This window comes from Peromyscus leucopus, chromosome 4, assembly GCF_004664715.2.
Source record: "Peromyscus leucopus breed LL Stock chromosome 4, UCI_PerLeu_2.1, whole genome shotgun sequence".
NCBI classification, from domain to species: Eukaryota; Metazoa; Chordata; class Mammalia; order Rodentia; family Cricetidae; genus Peromyscus; species Peromyscus leucopus.
The window spans coordinates 63,452,481-63,467,091 of NC_051066.1; the positions used below are offsets into that span (position 1 = coordinate 63,452,481).

General features: G+C 35.8%; 1 protein-coding gene across 1 annotated transcript; it reads left to right on the plus strand.

Moving 5' to 3' along the window:
- The first annotated feature begins 7,602 nt into the window (after positions 1 to 7,602).
- Positions 7,603 to 8,550, plus strand: LOC114687354 (olfactory receptor 5W2-like). Its single transcript, XM_028862016.1, has one exon. The coding sequence runs from the start codon at positions 7,618 to 7,620 to the stop codon at positions 8,548 to 8,550; it is 933 nt and encodes a 310-aa protein (XP_028717849.1). The 5' UTR covers positions 7,603 to 7,617.
- The last annotated feature ends 6,061 nt before the right edge of the window (positions 8,551 to 14,611 follow it).

A 14,611-nucleotide genomic window follows, 5' to 3' on the forward strand; every position in this document is an offset into this window, starting at 1 on the left:
ATTCCTTAGTTGCTTGTAGTTTTTGTGTAGAGTTGAGACTATATGGGTTTTTCCCATTAGATATATGACTTTGGTATGCCTTTGATTGTTCTTGTTCCCCTCATGTTTGTGTAATTTTATGTTAAAAGTTTATGGGTATAGTCAGAAACTATGGCCATACATCTAATAAACACCAATTAATGAAAAGGATACCATAAATTTGAAAGAGAGCTAATAGGGATAGTTGAAAGAATTTGGAGGAAGGAAAGAACAGAAGGAAATTATATGAGTATAATATTAAAAATAAAAGAAATAATTATCTTTGTAATTTTGTAGAATGCTGAAGTGGTTTGTATTGAAGCATAAAAATATGCAGAGAGTTAAAAAGACCCTGGCAAAATGACCCTGTATGATGAAATTATTGACCATCAACTGCTCCATGATTTCTTTCAGGAAGATTTTCTTTCTTCCTTCCCCAAATCTCTCCTTGGTTAAATATCACTATCCATTGCACATAATCACCTATGTAAAGTATTATTTAAGGTTATTTTCATTCTTAAGTAAATATATCTAATGTTTCAATGTAAGCCTTTTTATCAAGGCCCAGCAGTAAAAAGCACTATCATAATATATTGAACACAGAGGGTGAAAACAAAGAAGAAATAAAATGTGATGTTAGCTTACATAACATTACTTGAGAATGTACTACATGTGGATAAAGTTATACAAGTGTGGTAAGTCACAAATTTAAATGCACACACACACAAACATTCACACAAAATCTCTTTTAAGAAATCTCATAATATTATTATATTATTATGTTTTCCCAAGTCCCATGACCTATCTAGTCTAAGATACTTGACCCTTCTTCAGTGTTAGGTGTAGGTTCCTTTGTATGAGATTCTCAAAGAATTAATAAAACTGTTCATTAAAAATCCCCATCCTCTACTGGACCTGCCTGGACTGAGTCTATCAGGTCGATCCCAGTCCTCGGGGGAGACCTTGATCTGGAGGTGGTGGGAATGGGCTGGGGGGGAAGGGGAGGGGGACAGGAAGGGAGAGAACAAGGGAATCTGTGGCTATTATGTAGAACTGAATAGTATTGTAAAATAAATTTAAAAAAAATCCCCATCTTCATGGGATACTAATCCCTTTGAGAAAGAGCTAAAAAAGAGAGAGAATATAAGATGAAAAAATGAACTAATTTCAACTGAAGGAGTAGAAACCAATGGATCAGAAGCTCAAGGTACAAATGGCACAGATTTCAATCTATTGCTTACAAATTTTTATAAAAATCCAAGGAGAAGGAGACTTTGGATAGAATTCAATGAGTAAAGGGCTTGTTCAAGAATGAGGACCCAACTTTGGATCCCTAGCATCTACAAAACAAATAAACAACCAAACAAAAAAAAGTGTATTAAGACTCATAGCAATGGTGGAGAGGGTGCTTGAACTAGTTTTTCCCTGCACTCATATTGGTGTCTACCCTAATTGTCATCATAGAACCTACATCCAGTGACTGATAGAAGCAAATGCAGAGACCCACAGCCAAGCACTTGGCCAAGATCCTGAAATTCAGTTGAAGAGAGAGAGGAAGGATTTGTAAGAGCAAGGGGGTCAGAATCATGATGGGAAAAACCACAAAAATAGCTGACCCAAGCTAAGGGACTCTGGACTGACAGTGGGGAAGCCTGCATGGGACCCAACTAGGCCCTCTGAATGTGGGTGAAAGTCGTGTGGCTTGATGTGTTTGTGGGTCCCATGGCAATGGGACCAGGACTTATCCCAGGTACATGAACTGGATTTTTAGAGTCCATTCCCTAGGATGCCATGCCTTACTCAGCCTTGATATGGGGGGAGGGACTAGGTCCAGCCCCAACTTGGTATGCCAGCCTGTGTTGACTACCCAAGGAAGACCTTACCCTCTATGAGGAGAGGATGGTGATGGGATGGGGGTAGGTAGGAGAAGCGGGAGAAGAAGAGGGAGGGATAACAGGGGTTGGTATGTAAAAGGAAATAAAAAAAAATTTTAAATAAGAAATTATAATAAAATAATAAGTAAAATAAAATGTCTATGTGAATACTTAATGAATGTACAAATGAAAGTGATTTTCTGTTGTTTAGTTTTTTATTCTTTGACAATTTTGTGTGGACTTATAAGTATAATATACTTTAATCATAGTCACTTCTCACTGCCTTCTCTCCCTTCAAGAACAATTCTTCTTCCCAACAAAACCCCTTCCTACTCTCAGGCTCTTTTCCTGTGATTTTCTGACTTTAATTAGAGATTAATAATGATCATTGGTGGGAGTTTTTTTTTTTTAATTAGAGCATAAGAAACTTCACAGTGTCTTCATTACGATTCCATTGGTTCACATGTCAGTTTTCATGCCAATACCAAACTGTTTTTATTACTATAACTCTGTAGTAGAGCTTGAGATCGGGGATGGTGATGCCTCCAGGGGTAGCTTTATTGTACAGGATTCTTTTACCTATCCTGGGTTTTCTGTTTTTCCAAATGAAGTTGAGTATTGTTCTTTTCACATCTGTGAAGAATTGTGTTGGGATTTTGATGGGGATTGCATTGAATCTTTAGATGGCTTTTGGTAAGACTGCCATTTTTACTGCATGGCAAGAAAGTTGTGTAGCCTGATCGCCATGGTGGGGCCCCTGGCAGTAGGCTTAGAATCCATCCCTGGGACATGAGCAGGCTTTTTGGAGCCCACTACCTATGGTGGGACACCTCGCACAGCCTTGAGGCAGGGGGAGGAGCTTGCCTCTACTGGATGTGAATCTCCATGGGAGCTCTTGCCTTCTTGTGGGGAGAAGTTGAGGGTGGGTTTTAAAGGGGACCCTGGGGGGGTCTTTGATTGGTATGTAAAATGAATGAAAAATTTTTATTAATTAAAAAAAGAACATTAACAAAAGGAAACTTCACAGTATCTGTATCAGTGGAGAATATGACTCCTCCTCTCCCAGAATACATTAAATAGCAACAGTTCCTGTAGAATGGGAGAGACCTCACTTCATCCACAAAAAAAATGTTGATAGGTCCAGGTAATCACATGTTACATCCAGAAAAAAATCATTTCTCTACACTTCTTCCCATCCTGGGGCTCATACTTTTTTTTTTTTCTGTGATATATCCTTAAACTCTGGGCTCAATTTTAGGCTGAGCACTCAATAGTCCTCTTTACCTACCTATTTATCCACATATGATTCTGTGAACTAATCATTGTCAACTACAAAAAAAAAAAAGTCTCTCCAACCAAGACTGTGTTAACAAAAATCCACTCATATAAATGCAAATATTTAGAAAACAACTTGACAAAATGTCCATTTAACTAAATAACAGTAATGGATTTTCCCAGGACCTATGAACTTCCTGGCTATTATTTTATTTCCAGATTTACTCTACAGGTAGGGGTGGGGCTCAAGACGAATGGGGAAGCAGTTACTTAACCCCAATAACACTGATGACACTACTTCATCAACGGGCACGACAAGCCTGTCAATAGATGTTGTAAATGACAGGCATCACAGGAAGATAAGATAATTATTTAATTTTCTCCCCTAGAAGACTGAATAGCACTTCAAGCAATATGAAAGCTATGCCCCAGGGAGGATGCCTCCAGCTGAGTTCCACCTTCATTTATGTATCTCTCTTCTGAAACTAAAGCATATGCCTCCTTCAAGCAATAGAGCTTTACTACTTTGTTATGGTAGGAAGTTGAGAATAATATCAATACTCTGTGTTTTAGGATGCCTCTTGATCTCCTTAATAAAAAAAGTCAGGAATATATCCCATGCTGAGCTTTGAAATATTTGTTTGTTTAATATCTTACTTCTTCTATTGTTGGATTTTTCTCTCCATGAAGAGGTTTTTCATTCAAACATATATTCTTAAATTATGTTACAAAATGGTCCTTTTCTGTGTGTCTTTTTTTTTTTTTTTTTTTTGAAGCAGTTCCCTACTTTTATTTTTATTTAGACAATAAAACAGTACCACATAATTTCTTTGGTGAGGTATGTATCTGAACACTTAACATTTTTTTCATTAGCTGTTTGTATTACCTTCTTGAATAGTAACTTTGACCCATTTTCCTTTCCACTGAAACTTTAATGTTTTATCACATCCCTGAATGAATTTTAATTGAATATTTTTTGTGGGTGACACATTCTACATTCAAAGGTTTATGATGTAAAACAGTCGCCCTGGCCTCACACAGCCCCGACCACAGAGATGACCTGTGCATAGGTGTTTCTTCTGGTATTTTCTCTAAATGACATGTCATTTCTTCCTTTATGTCTTTAATTTACTTTTTCAAACTTACAAATATGTAATTTATACACAGAATTTGTTCATGTCTTAACTGTGCAGTTTCTTTTCTTTCCAAACTGTGGTTAAAAACAAACAAAACTTAGCCTCCAAAAGATGCTCAACCACACCACAAGGACATTTGCTCCACCATGTTCATATCAGCATTATTTATAATAGCCAGAACCTGGAAACAAACTAGATGCCCTTCAACAGAAAAATGGATAAAGAAAATGTGGTGCATTTATGCAATGTAGTAATACACAACAGTAAAAAAACAATGTCATCATGAAATTTGTAGGCAAATGGATGGAACCAGAAAAAATCGTCCTGAAAGACAGACATGATATGTACTTACTCATAGTGAGTGTTAGATGCAAAGCAAAGGATAACCAGGCTGCAAACCTCAGAGAAGCTAGATAGAGAGGAGGACACTAAGAGGGACACACATGGATTACCCTGGAATGGGAAGTATGGTCTTTGTATTAATAGCTCACACCAAGTCAATCAACAACATGGCAGAAAGCCTCATAAGAAACATAACATTAGCAAGCAAGAAAGACACTGAACAGTCTGTAATTATGCAAAATTCCATGCACTGCCCTTTTTCTCTTATAATGATTAAATGCTATTTTGAGGATCATATGAATGCATATGTTAGGTCAAGTGTGTACGAACTAAGTAAAAAGAAACCAACGTTCTACAAGCTGATGAACAAAACTGTAAGTTTTCTCACTCCGTCTGACTGGAGCTTGTTTTGTCCTAGTTTGCTGTCAGCTTTCAGAATTCTACTCTTTTCTGAGGATGAAACAGAGAGGGAGTGGATCTGTGGGGAAAGAGGAGACAGAGTCAGCTGGTGGAGTAGAGGGAAGGGAAACTGTGGTTAGGATGAATTATATGAAAGAAGAATCTATTTTTCAATTAAGAAAATTAAAAAAAATAAAGAATGAAATCTGTTGTCTATTTTAAATTGAATTTATGTGTCCTTTGTATATTTTTTGTCATAATAGTATGCTGTGTTTCTTCAGATTGTAGCTAATGTTTTCAAGTGCTTTCTATATTTTTTCTCATGGCATGTATTATATGTTTTGATAAAATACAATTTATCTTGTCTTATGAAAGTTTAGTATAAACTTATCCAATTGTAAGCATTATTTCCCTGAATTTGTGGGTTTGATATTGCATTGTGTGGAGTTATTTGAAAATATTTAGGACTGAAACAGGAGCTTGAGAAAATGGCTAGACTTATGTATGAATCAATGTTCTTGTTTTACAAACCTTAATGTTCAAATACAATCCTCATCAGTTCTCCAGTTACAATATCTCAAAATCACTTCATTCTATCTTTACCACTGTCTTATGGGAAGCACTATCTGAATACTGTAGCACTGATGACTGGGTTGAAAGTTTTAGTGAAACAATTATTTATCTATATCTTAAACCTAGTATCTGTCCTTGCTACTGGAATACCCAAATAGAAGAATGAAAAGGAGTTAGCATATTATTTGGCTACATATAATACATGTATACTTCAATATATTACTGTAAAAGTTGGATTTAATGGATTTAATGTAGATATGAACACATGTACTGTAAGTTCTCTCTGTGGATTGTTATTATAATACCCAGAAAAACATTACAGTATAGATCATTTTGAAAATGTACATTTTTTGTGTTTGCCCAAAAGATTTTTTTTGCTTGTTTAACCTTTATTTGACCTGGAGAAGGGATATAAATGATGCTAATTAGCTTGTACAGTACATGTAAAAATTTATAATTTCATCTTTTGCTGGAGCTGCCAAAGTATCTCTGGGGAAAAGGATGATCAAAGAAACTAATTAACCATTGATGAATAAAATAGTGTATCAGAGGAAGAGGTATATTGTATTTAGGTCCCAGTAGCCTCTGAGTGAAAGTAAAATGTCATCTACATATAGATCATGTGTCCCTGATAAGAACAGAAAGACTCGTCTCAGGTATGCTTGTTTCCTTCTTCATTCCTTCATGTCTTTCTTTCTAATTTATTTAGTAATCATTTATTTATGTTTAAATAAATCAGCTTTCATTAAAATACTGAGCAATTGTTATTGAGTGATGTGTAAATGAGCAACTCATGCAGTTAAACTTAATATATAATCTAATTGGCAATGATTTTTTTTGTTAGTACTACGAGTGTTTGAATGACTTCACTTGTTAATATATAAACACTTTAAAGAGGATTTATTTGTTCATATTTATTCTGAAGCCATCAGTAAATCGTTATGTTGCAAATAATCTATAGTAATAATGTACATGTAATTTAAATTGTGTTTCATTAAATAATAATACAATTAACAATCTAAATTTAGTTAAATATTAATTCCAATATTTCAGTATAAAAAAAGGAAGAATCACATTTCCATATGCATCCCAATATTTACACAACCAAGGACAGACGGGCTCATAGGAGTCTGGCGACATATATATGAGTGCAAACATAAATGTGAGAACTAGACACCTGTAACTTCAGAAATTGTTATTTCATCTTTTCATTTACATTTTAACAACTAAGCTAAGAACTAGTAAAATCTGCTATTTCATGTTCTTTGATGTCATGTCTTCTCACTTTCCAATTGTTTCATCATTTATCATTTGAAATCTGGTAAATTTAACAAAGAGATTAGAAAAATCCTGACAAAGCAGTAAAGGCATGTGGTAGAAAATGTCTTCAAAATACAATTGATTGTTCAATAAATCTCGACACTAAATTATCATCAGAATGATTTCCATTTATTAATGTATATGCAGCCACAATAATAGTGTTAATAGTGTTAAACTCAAATATATTCCTTACAGCAATAAATGTGTTCTTTTTATCAAACAAATGAATTTTGCTGCTTTATATCTTCTGAGGTATCCTCCTTTATTATATTTCATATAATTTTTGATATGGGGACAATATGTAATTCATTCAAATATACTGCCTAAGAATGGGTAAGAATCGTCAAGATAAATCACTTATCATAAACAGTGTATGCATGATCAACTTACACTGGACTTGTATAATAATTTCTCTTTAAACATAATATTTGCCTGTGCTGTTTACTGAGGGTAAAAACAAACAATTTAAAGAAAAAATATCAAACTGTATAGTGGTGGCACTCACCTTTAATCTCAGCACGCAGGAAGCAGAGACAAGGGGATCTTTCTGAGTTTGAAACCAGCCTAGTCTACAGAGTGAATTCTAGGGGGAAAATATATATATATAATATTTTTGGACTTAAAACAATCCCTAACTTATCTTTTTGATTATTTGTAAACAGTTTACAAAACAAAGAAGAATGGAAGTTGGGAATTGCTCAACCACTGAGTTTTTTCTTTTGGGAATTACCAATAACCCTGTAATCAAGGTGATTTTATTTACTACTTTTCTAATTGTTTATCTAATTATTCTCATTGAAAATCTTGGAATGATCACATTGATCAGAATGGACCCCCAGCTTCATACACCAATGTACTTCTTCCTCAGCCACCTCTCTTTCTCTGACCTCTGCTATTCAACTGCAGTTGGACCAAAGATGCTGGTAGACCTTGTGACCAAGAGCAATTCAATTCCATTTGTTGGCTGTTCTTTGCAGTTCTTCATCTTCTGCATTTTTACAGATGCTGAGTGTGTGCTGCTGGCAGTGATGGCTTTTGATCGGTACAAGGCCATCAGCAACCCCTTGCTATATGCAGTAGACATGTCCAGAATGGTGTGCTATCAGCTCCTGGCTGTGGTTTATCTGGTTGGAATGGTAGACGCTTTGACACATACAACCTTGACATTTCGCTTGTGTTTCTGTGGGTCCAGTGAGATCAACCATTTCTTCTGTGATGTCCCTCCTCTCCTATTACTATCTTGCTCAGATACAGAGGTCAATGAACTTGTCATATTCACCTTATTTGGGTTTATTGAACTGAGCACCATCTCCGGAGTCCTTGTCTCCTACTGTTACATCATCTCATCAGTCTTGAAGATCCGCTCCGCTGAGGGGAGATTCAAAGCTTTCTCCACATGCACCTCCCATCTAACTGCTGTTGCAATTTTCCAGGGAACAATGCTCTTCATGTATTTTAGGCCAAGTTCTGCTTATTCCCTGGATCAAGACAAAATAACCTCATTGTTTTATACTCTTGTGATCCCCATGCTCAACCCACTGATTTACAGCATCAGGAACAAAGATGTAAAATCAAGTGCAAAAAAATACCTGAGAGGTAGAGTTTCAGTTTAATTAAATAGATAATTCTCTTATATGCATATATATTTAATATAAACATGTAAGTTGATATTCTTTTTTCTTCAAATCAGGTATAATGTGAGATAACCTCAAATAACTTTTTATTATAATATTTATTTTAGTAACTACTGTGTGCAAATCACTTGTAGTTTTAAAAAATTCTGTATTTCACTATATAAAATATATGTGTGAGTCTTCTTTATAATTTTTAATACTATATATTTGAAAGACAAGAAAAGTAAAGGAAAACTATATATATATATACTTAAGAAGAAAAGACTGAAATATGCACCATAAACTTTACTGAGAAAGAAATAGTAGAGAATTCTGGGTGGGATGATGGTCTTTAGATGCAGAAGCTGGATCCAGAGATGCTGAGCTGGTCAGATAAGTGAAGGTATACAGGAGATGGGGAGAATAAGCAGCAAAGTGCCTGTAAGTTTCATTCCCTAGGACGTACTGACGCTGAATATTTATACTGTACTTCTGACAATTTTATGTCTTCTACTGAAAACATTTACTTATATATTTTATGTACTCTTTACTCATTTTTTGATTACTTTATGCTTAGTTTTTGTTTGGTCAATATAAAAGGTGAAATAAGTTTGACTTTGTAGTACGAATTTGTATGACTAGACTCAATTATACTATATTGTATAACTCAAAATAAGTAGACATGATTTCTAGCATTGTACTATACAGGAATGATAAATATTTTAGGTATGAATACAAAAATTGTGATGACTTAATTGTTATATAATGTTCATGTGACTCCTGAGATTACATTGTACCACATGAATTTGTATATTACATAGTCAACTAAAAATAATACAAGAAAACAATTAAAAAATGAAAAGCAAGGAGCACTGGTACTGTCCAATCTAGGCAAAAAGCTCTCTACTCTGCCACTTCATAGCTTGTCAATCTCTTTTGCCTCTCCAGCCCTGGTTAAAAACCCATTAGCATAATTCTCTCTAAATGACATTGCTCTAATTACATTGTTCTATGTATTTTTAATCTTTTCCTGTCTGTATTGATTGCCAGTCTCCCTGGCACAAAAACAGATAAGATGTTGATATTTTGAATATCACTTCATTACCTACATTATAGATGAGACATAAGTTAAAAAAAGAAAATAAGAAAATTGCATGATTTCATTGTAACTATAGTGTATCAAAAATTGACTGTTTTCCAAAGTGCTAAAGAGGCCCACAGAAATCCACAAAGATACCCCCACAAAAGACTGCTGGCAATGGTCGAGAGACAGCCGGGACTGACCTATTCTGGTGATGGGATGGCCAAACACCCTAATAGTTGTGCCATAAACCCCATCCAAGGACTGAGGAATCTGGATGCAGACATCTACAGCTAGGCCCCGGTGGAGCGCTGGGAGTATAATTAGCGAGAAAGAGGAGGGTTTATATGAGCCAGAATTGTTGAAACCAAGGTTGGATAAAGCACAGGGACAAATAGCCAAACACATGGAAACACATGAACTATGAACCAAAGGCTGAGGGGCCCCCAACTGGATCAGGCCCTCTGAATAGGTGAGACAGTTGATTGGCTTGATCTGTCTGGGAGGCATCTAGGCAGTGGTACCAGGTCCTGGGCTCGCTGCATGAGATATATGTTTGAAACCTGGGACTTATACAGGAATGCTTGGCTCAATCTGGGAGGAGGGGACTGGACCTGCCTGGACTGAGTCTATCAGGTCAATCTCAGTCCTCGGGGGTGGCTTTGATCTGGAGATGGTGGGAAAGGGGAGTGGGCTGGGGAGAAGGGGAGGGGGCCAGGAAGGGGGAGAACAAGGGAATCTGTGGCTGTTATGTAGAACTGAATAGTATTGTAAAATAAAAGAAAAAAAATAAACAGGATAAAAAAAATTCATTTGAGAACCCCCCCCAAAAAAAAATTGACTGTTTTCACAGGGGAGAGGTGAGGAGAACAGGAGAATGGGAGGGTGGGAAACGGTGGTTGGTATGCGAAGTAAAAAAAAAATTAAGCCGGACGTGGTGGCACATGCCTTTAATTCCAGCACTCGGGAGGCAGAGGCAGGCAGATCTCTGTGAGTTCAAGGCCAGCCTGGGATACCAAGTAAGTTCCAGAAAAGGTGCAATGTTACACAGAGAAACCCTGTCTCAAAAAACCAAATAATAATAGTAATAATAATAATAATAATAATAATCAAATAAAAGAAAATTAAATAATAACTTTAATGATAACACGTACTTTGAATATGTACTTCATGGTTTAAGGTCATACGTGGAATGATTATAGATTGTAAGACAGTGAATATAAAGAGAATATATCTTAATTCCATAAAAGGTATTCATCTGGTGCCACTTTGAATAAGCCTTAGGAATATACATGATTTTAATGCTTTTGCTTGACCTAGTAATCACATCCAATAAGTGTGAACTGAGACAAGAAGATTTTATTAATAATACATATGGATATTAAGCTGAAATAGATGTCTAAAAATAGGAAATAAAATTGAAAAGTCTTTCATGTCTCCGAATTTTAATAGCTAAAAGTTAAAAAAAAATCAAGTGTTAATATAACTTAGGTTTATGATCTACACATAAATTTGATAGAGATACTAATGAACTTTTGATTTATTTTTGATTTTTTAAGAATTGCAATGGGAATATATATCAGAAGGCGTTAGTCTACATGGATTGTTCTCTTTAATAACCAGCCTACTCTTTCATTCTATGATTCTCTGCTTTTCATACATGCCCAGGAGAACAAGTAATTAGAAGTGGAATTATATAAATATTATATCATCAGTGACTGTGTAATACATCAACACTATGTGTATGTTTCTACTCTCAATGTTTTTCCTTCAGCTTTGTCATTGAAAACATGAACGCTATGTATTTGAAAGTTAAGTTTAGATACTTAGTTATAGCAAATAATCACGGAGGCATATAATATTGGTATGTTGTATATCCAATAGTGCCAACTGTATAAGTGGAAATCCTGTTTTCACATCAGAGGCAAATGCAGAGATTCCTTCCTCTGCAATTATTCTTTGAAGTAGGCATTCAATGTGCCCTAAGTGACTGTGGTATTCAGTCCACCATTCTTCCTTATTGGATATTTTTCCCTTCTGTTCAGTAGTGATCCATAGCAAATCACATATGTGGAACCTTCCAGCTGCCATATTTATTCTCAGTGTGTTATGGCTCCTACTATCATGTAATCCCATACTAATCCTGGGAAGGTTTAGGGAAAAAAAAAACCTGTAGTTATAATAATGTAAAAGAGCTTCCTCTTTAAGCAAAGACTATGATAATTTAATCCTGATTTGGCCTCCAAAGAAACTGATAATGAACTCTTTGTGAGTCTGCTTCTGAAAAAGCCTCACCAGCTGTCCCTCCTATAACACTTAACCTTTGCCATATATCACAGAAGTTAAATAAGGTCAACAAAGTTAACATCTAAGAGCACTTCTGTGATTCTTCCAAAAAAGAACTAAAGTGAAAAGAAATGACAAAGTTGATTTCAAGTGTTTATTGGGGTGGATAGATCTGTTATATATGGCTCTCTATATTGTCATTTAGTAATGAAAGTTGGTATTCATTGGGAAACCATTTGGCAGAATTTGTTAAGATGAGCACATCCTTGTCTTAAGACCCCTCAAAAAATCACATTCCCTCTTTTACACCTCATAGAACTAAGTTTATATGTACACCAAATGTATAGAAAATTGATAAGACTACCATTACTTGGGGTTAAATAAATAACATTTGATACAATTGTTATTATGATGCTACTCAATAAGGAAAATGAATGTACCATCACCAAACATAATAACTTAGATGACAGGAATCTCACAGAACAAAAGGCTAGAAACCAGTCATAGTAACTGCATATTGAATGATTCTACTCCATATCATTTTTTTAAAGTACACAGAACATCCTAACATAATGTAAACCATTGAAATGATTGCTACGTTTTCCTTTCAATTGCATTTTGGTTGCAGAAGTAGTTTTATTTACACCAATACACTTGTTAATTTATATATATATATATATATAAATTATATAAATATATAAAATATTACTATTCTATGTATATATATATACATAGAAATTTTTGTTAATGTATAAAACTTGAAAATAATCATATACATTTATATTTTTTTAATTCAAACACTGCTTGTTAGGATGTAGGATCTCACCTTGGAGTTTAATGACAAAATCCTTGAGTTTTGACAAAAATCAATATTGAAGTTATGCTTGTAAAGTTAGTGAAACAATGACTCATAGATACCCTTGGTTGACAGAATGACTAAGTGGGAAAAGGTGGCTGCTCCAAAGCCCTATGACCTGAAATGGGTCACTGGTGCTTTATGGTAGAAGAAGAGAACCAACGGGATGTCTTCTGACATAAACAGCACGCCATAGCATGTGCATCTACAAACAGAGACCAGTATATCTCAAAGTTCTATCCAGTGTGGAGACTTGGGGGAGGGGCCCCTGATGCTCCATGTCTAGTGGGGGAGATGATGGGAACTGATGGCTGCTGTGAGTTTTTGAAGAAACCACTCATCTTTGGAATGGTAGCCATTGATAGGTGACCTATATCTCACTGAATGGCCCTTATACATAAATGTATGTTCAGCAAATTTTGATTAAGTGGGCTATTATAAAAAAAATGACATAAAACTGTAAGGGAGATGGGACATATGTTACTGGGAATTAGGCAGCTGGAGAGAGGAATAGTGGATGGATGTGACCAAGATGCATTATACCTGTGTATGAGTTTAAAAAAACAAACAAAAAAATAAACCACTTCAAATATGCCAGGCAGTGAAGCTCTCATAGTATATTTATATTATTGAAACACACTGGTCTTCTCATAGATCAGAGTTGTTCTCAGGCTTCAGACAGAGGTTTTCTTGTGTTCATGTCTAGACATATTATTGACTCTGATTTTCCTTGGTACCAGCAGTATCTTTTGAACTCACTTGATGGTAATCATTGACTCAGTGCCAGACAAATAATTTTCTGAAGCAAGGACTTTAAAAGTACATATACTCGATGACTAATATGCTTAGAAGTATAACTGCCTTTAGGAAATCCAATTTTATATAATAAATTTTTAATTTGTATCTACCTTACTTCTTTGTTTCTGATGTCTTAAAATTTTATCTTGTTTTCACCATAGGATTAAGAAGATACATTCTCTATTAAAATTCAAGTATCTCTCAGAAGTTACTTGAACTAATCAGTTCTTTTTTATTATTTTTATTTTATAATTTAATTAATTTTTACATATCAGCCATGGATTTCCCTGTCCTCCCTCCTCCCGGACCCCCCCAATCCTACCCTCAAACCACCCCCCATTTCCATCTCCTCCAGGGCAAGGACTCCCCCTGGGGATTCAGCTCAGCCTGGTAGATTCAGTCAAGGCAGGTCCAGTCCCCTCCTCCCTTCACCCAGGCTGAGCAAAGTATCCCAGCATAGGCCCCAGGCTCCAAACAGCCAGCTCATGCATTAAGGACAGGTCCTGGTCCCACTAATTGATGGTCTCACTTATCCAGAAGGCCTGATTCAGTTAGGGGCTCCTCAGCTGTTGGTTCATAGTACATGTATTTCCACTAGTTTGTCTGTTTGTCCCTGTACTTTTTCCAATCATGGTCTCAACAATTCTCCCTCATACAGTCCCTCTTTTCTCACTGATTGGGCTCCCAGAGCTCCACCAGGGGCCTGGCCATGGATCTCTGGATCTGCTTCTATCAGTCATTGGATGAGAGGTCTAGCACCACAGTTAGGGTGTTTGGCAATTCGATCACCAGAGTAGACCAGTTCGGGCTTTCACTTGACCATTGCCAGTAGTCTATTATAGAGGTATCTTTGTGTATTTCTGGGGACCTCTCTAGCATTTTGCTTCTTCCTATTGCCATGGGGTCTTCATTTATCATGGTCTCTTATTCCTTGTTCTTCCTCTCTGTTCTTGACCCAGCTGGGATCTTCCGCTGCCCTAAGCTCTCTTACCCTCAACCTTGCCCTTCATTACCCCCATCATGTCCAGTTTGCTCATGTA